General features: G+C 31.6%; 1 protein-coding gene across 1 annotated transcript; it reads right to left on the reverse strand.

The window, feature by feature from the left end:
• Positions 1-254: 254 nt before the first annotated feature.
• LOC110658657 (DCD domain-containing protein NRP-B) lies at positions 255-2,682 on the reverse strand. Its single transcript, XM_021816378.2, has 5 exons — positions 1,488-2,682; positions 1,190-1,290; positions 959-1,042; positions 763-873; positions 255-655 (listed from the first exon to the last, which is right to left on the reverse strand). Exons 1-5 carry the CDS (start codon positions 2,377-2,379, stop codon positions 614-616), a joined length of 1,230 nt encoding a protein of 409 aa, XP_021672070.2. The 5' UTR covers positions 2,380-2,682; the 3' UTR covers positions 255-613.
• Positions 2,683-5,905: the final 3,223 nt, after the last annotated feature.

The following is a 5,905-nucleotide window of genomic DNA, read 5'->3' on the forward strand; positions in this document are numbered from 1 at the left end:
AATAAATATATATTTAATAATATTAATAATAATTTTTTTTTATTTTCACGATATTGAATTTCATTGAATATAATTATAAGATAATTAGTATCACATTTTTAATTTTTAATAATATTTTATTATTTATTTTTTTATATATTACTCTGAAAAAAGAAATTTTCTAAATCCGCTACTGCCCATTTCAGAACCATAGAACTCTATGCGGATAAAATGGAAAGAGGGAAATCTGATACTAAAGACTGAAAATCAGCTCATATGAAAATGTGAAATCTATACTTCCAGCATACCACTGCTTTAAAACATCATAAATATTAGTTCATTTTAGCATTTTTCACTTATTTATATGCCAAATCAGGGAATAAAGAGGACCATAACAGCCTTCATATGAAAAATTATACATCACACTACAGCGTGTATGCTCAGCCTCCTTCCCATTCCCCCATTAGTTCCTTCCCTAAACCCTCTCTTTCAAATCCTCCCAGTATAGTAAAGCTAAACAACTCCTTTTATCTCGTATCCTTTAATCAACTCTTAATCTTCTCCATTCCTTGTATGTGCTTAATCTTCTCCTTTCCTTGTATGTGTATCAGTGTGCCCGTATATGGTAAGCTGTTCAAGGGTTTTGTTCTTCGAATATGTCCAGGAGAGACAGTGCCTGAAAATCCAGTTGAAAATAGGTCAGATCAGGGCACACCAACTAATGAAACATTAACAAATAAAACAAACGAGATTCATCATGGCTATAGTTACAGGTTAAATTACCTCTGGAATGTTGAGTTCAAGCCTAAACTTGGGGCCATCATAGTGGTGGAGAATTGGCCTGAAGGAGTCCTCTTCCAGTGGCTCGCAAATTTTCCTTGTAACAACTCTCACCTGCATACAAATAGAACTAGTATTTAATACAAAATGATTCAATTAACAATCCCTGTAACTGATAGACAATTTCCTAGAAATATACCTGAGCTGGAAAGCGTGATTCTCCAGGGCATTTCTTGTCCTCCCAGGCTAATGGATCAATGTTTGTTCCTCCAAAACTTGCAGCCTATACAGACCATTATGACATATCATCAGTTGATTTATCAGAATTAACTACTAGTTAATATTCATTTAGGATAACAATGCTAAGTAACTGGACAGTCCCATGAATTGTTATATATTATCAATGCCCTGAAAAGAAAGAAGCACAAACCATAAAGATTCCATGGAGTTGGTGGGTGGAGTAGTTGTAGAGGAAAAGGGGAAGGCCTGGAGTGATCGCCCTCACTGAATCTCGGTAACGTGGAGGCAAACCTATAAATTATAATTCAAGAAACAGTTTAGAAATGGGTAATAACACACGCAGATTAAAATCAAAAGAAACCTTGGTTTAGAAAATTATCCTAAAAATCCCAGAACTTTTATGCAATGAACCCAAGAAGAACATGAACAATACTATTAGACAGGGAAAGTAAAAAAAGAATAACAGAGTTAGAAATCGATAGACATACCAAAGAGCTGCCTCTTGAGATTCTCTTGCATAGTATCGTTGTTACAAACAAAGATATAGCCACCAACAGTTTCATTCCTAGGCAGTGATTCTGATGGTGGCAGTGTCTTAAACCTCTTGTCAACAGCACTTTGCTTATCCTTGCTATCATTATTGTTGTTACTATCACCATTGTTCTTCTTGTTACTATTCTTCTTCCCAACTTTGCCTCCATAATCGTCCTCTCCCTTGTTCTTATTGCCCTTCACATGAACATTGAGGTTATTGTTATAATTATTCTTTGAATAAATCCCCTTGTTAAACCCACCATTGATCCCAGCATTCTTCTGAGATCCACCACCAACTTGACCAATAGGTCCAAGTCCATAACTGTTAACACTAGATCCTATCTTCCACCCATCGTTAAATCCATTCAAATCCGTCGTAGCACCACCTCTAGATCCTATCTTCCACCCATCCTCGAAACCATTCAAATCCGCAGTAGCAGCACCAATTGATCCCATCTTCCACCCATCATTGATACCATTCAAATCCGCAGTAGCAGCACCACTTGATCCCATCTTCCACCCATCATTGAAACCATTCAAATCCGCAGTAACAGCACCGCTAGCTCCTATCTTCCACCCATTCAAATCCTTAGTAGCACCAACACTAGCTCCTATCTTCCACCCATCATTGAAACCATTGTTCAAATCAGACTCTTTTGACTTAGAATTGATAACAGAATTCAATTCACCTCCAACTCTTGTATCAAAATTCCTCCTCTCATTTGGCCTCTTTGCCCCATAAGAATTGCTCCATATTGAGTCGTTGAGTGAAAGATTTGCAAAGTTTGAAGTATGTACCCTCAACTGATCACTGAATTGCCAAAATGATTGCTGGTTATTCTCCATCTTCAACTCCAATTCCCTTCACAAGCCGATTAAAAAAAATAAAAACAATAAAACACGAACTGGGTATCCCAGAAAATAACAGAAATTTTATCTAAGATCAGGAAATGGGCTGTAATCTATGAGAGAGAGAAGAGGGTGAGAAAGGGTAAGTTAAATAAGAGGAGGTCGGACGAGGAAGAAGGAAATTTCCAGGAAAGTGACGAGATACAAGAATTTCACCAATTGCGTGTGGATTTGTCAAAGTGGAAAGTTTCAAAGAAAGTGAGGTGCAGAAAGAAAGATATAGAGTTGAGCAAATACAAAGCGATGATGGAGGCAAAAACGCGGAGTTTAATGGGGCAGAGAAGTGAGGTGGCAGAACGGGAGAGAAGGAGTGTGGAGGTTGGGATGTTGATTTTTTGTAACTTTCTAGAAAGTCTTCGGTTACAAAGGGGTGGGTTCACACCTGGGGATTTTGAAATTTAATTAACTTGCTTAGTTGTTAAGGCTTGAAGGACAATTATTAATTTTTTATTAAATAAAACGCGTTCGAGAAGACTGTGAACTTGTGAGTTGATGTAGCCACACACGTGAAGTTGAGCACTACACGTGTGTCGGCATACTCTATACCACTTTAGAGTGTTAAAGACTTGTTTTGTAATTTGCAGTGAGGAAAAAGAGGAGAGGAAAATGGTAGGAAATAGAAAAAAAAAAAAAAAAAGTAATTCTTTTATTTTGTGTGAAGAAAGTAGAGGTGGTAATAGGTTGTGTTTCTTTTGAATATTTGATTCTATTTAACTATAATAAGAGAAATTTAAATAGTATATAATTAAATTTAAAATAATTTAATTTAAAATTTAATATTTATGATAAATTTAAGTCGAGTTTAGATTTTACATATTGCATATGTATTACTGAATTCGTTTATATAAATATTTAATTTTTATAATAATATTTATAAATTTTATTTTTTATAAAATAAAATTAAAATATTTTATAAAATTATTAAATTTTAAAATATAAATTATTAATAAAAATAATTATTATGCAATTTATTAATTAAATATAAAAAATTAAATGAGTATGAGTATTTTTTAAATAATAATAATATGATTTGAAATAAATTTAAATAATTAAAAATAAATTTTAATCAAATTTAAAATGAATTAGAGTTTTAAAAATATTAATTTTGTTCGAATTCAAGTATAATAATTTTTCAGCTACCATCCTTAAAATAAAGAAGAAAAAATAAAAAGAATAAAAGTTTGATTTACCTATTTTGTAATAACGAAAAGGAAAAAGAAATTGAGGATTTATCTAAACAGTTGAAAGAATATTTTGTGTGATTTTGTTTTTACTCAAATTTGACAAAAAAAATTGAAAAATAATGTTAAATTTTATGTTTACCTCTATATCTTTATTTTCCTTCAATATTTTCTATTTTAAATATAATTTTATTTATTTAATATAAATATAATAATAAAAATATTATAATTTTCTCTTGTCATTATTCTTTGCATGAAAACATTAAAAATAAATAAATCACTTCGTTTACTTTACCTATGAAAAAAAATTATAAGGAAAATAATAATTTTCTTTTTCATAAGATTTTACTTTCCTTATCATTTCACTTATTTTTTTCTTTTTTAGCAATTTTTTTCAATTTCTTTTCCGCTTTTCTTTCTATAAAACAAGATCTAAAAATAAATTTATCTATTTATCTACTATATGAGTTGGTGGGTAAAAGTATTATAAGTTGATGAAGTAGAGTAGACAATCATTGGCATGAGAGGGTGTTATGTGGTTTAAGGTTTGTGCCTTGGTGCACGCCTATAAGTTATTTTTTTTTTAATTTGAAATAGACTTAAATATTTATTGCGAACCTAACTAGTTATCTGGCCAGTTCTAGGTGGTTGTGATAATTCGAAGTTGAATTATTAAATCGAACCGGATCTTGATCCGTTTGTTTTTTTTTTTTTTTTGAAAAAAAAATAGAATTGAATACTTGTTGTGAACTTGACCATTTATTTGGCCAGTTGTAGCAATTTTTTACCGATTGTGATAATTCCAAGTTGTCCAGTTGGGTTTTTCTTTTTGTGAATGGAATAGAATACTTGTTATGAACCCCACCATTTATCCGACCAATTGTGGCGGTTCTTACCGGTTGTGATAAATTCGAGTTGAAATGTTAAACCAAATCGGATCTTGATATTGTTTGGTTTATTTTTTTCAAAAAAAAGAATTGAATACTTATGGTGAACCGAACCATTTATTTGGCCAGTTGTAGTGGTTCTTACTTGCTGTGATAATTTTGAGGTATAATGTTAAACCAAACCAAATCTTGATCCAGTTCTTTTTTTTTTAAAGAAAATAGAATTGAATACCTATTGTGAACCCGATCGTTTATCTGGTCAGTTGTAGCAATTCTTACCAATTATAATAATTCCAAGTTGAAATGTAAAACTGAACCGAATCTTGATCTCATTGGTTTTTTTTTTTAAAAAAAATTGAATACTTGTTGTGAACCTGACCGTTTATTCGGCCAGTTGTAATGGTTCTTACCATTTGTGATAATTCTAAGTTGACATGTTAAACTGAATCAAATCTTCATCCGGTTTGGTTTTTTTTAAAAGATAGAATTGAATACTTATTGTGAACCCGACCGTTTATCTGGCCAGTTGTAACGGTTCCCACTAGTTGTGATAATTTCGAGTTGAAATGTTAAACCGAACCAGATCTTGATCAGGTTCAATTTGTTTTTTTTTTTTTCAAAAAATAGAATTAAATACTAGTGTGAACCCAACTATTTATCTGACTAGTTGTAGTGGTTCTTACCGATTGTGATAATTCTGAATTGAAATGTTAAACTGAACCGGATCTTGATGTGGTTGGTTTTTTTTTTTTTTTTTAAATGGAATTGAATACTTTTAATGATAATTTTTCTTATTCTTCATTTTGTAATGACCCAACCCCGGACCATTACTGGCACATGAATTAGGTTAGCTTAAGGCTATCGAAAACTATAGTAAGCCTAAAAACCTGTTAAACATACAAATGTTCTTGTATCTCACAATTTAAGCATACTCTAAACCATTGCACTTTAGTCTTTTCATTCATACTTAACATTAATAACATAAATTTGGTTCAGAATTTGAACCTTTACATACTTAAAAAATCATTAAAGTGTAATCGATTCAACATACTTACTCAAAGAAGAGTTAGCTTAAGTTCCATGCATCCATCATTACATCACTCATCAAAATCCTGAGTACCAACACAGTAACTATCCATTTACAATTCACATGTCCATCTAAACATACAATGTACATTAAAGGAAATTTACAGCTATTCATGTTCCTCTCTCTCTAAGAGACCTTTCTATTCCTACAACCATGCACCTGTGGTTAAAGGAAAAGGGTGAGCTTACACAAACTCAATGAGTAAACTAGCCAAAATACTTTAAATTTATCATTAAATCATACATGTGCAATGCAACATTTAAATGGGTTTTCATAGCATAAACATTTCACATATGATGGACTTGTCA

Source organism: Hevea brasiliensis, chromosome 9, assembly GCF_030052815.1.
Source record: "Hevea brasiliensis isolate MT/VB/25A 57/8 chromosome 9, ASM3005281v1, whole genome shotgun sequence".
NCBI classification, from domain to species: domain Eukaryota; kingdom Viridiplantae; phylum Streptophyta; class Magnoliopsida; order Malpighiales; family Euphorbiaceae; genus Hevea; species Hevea brasiliensis.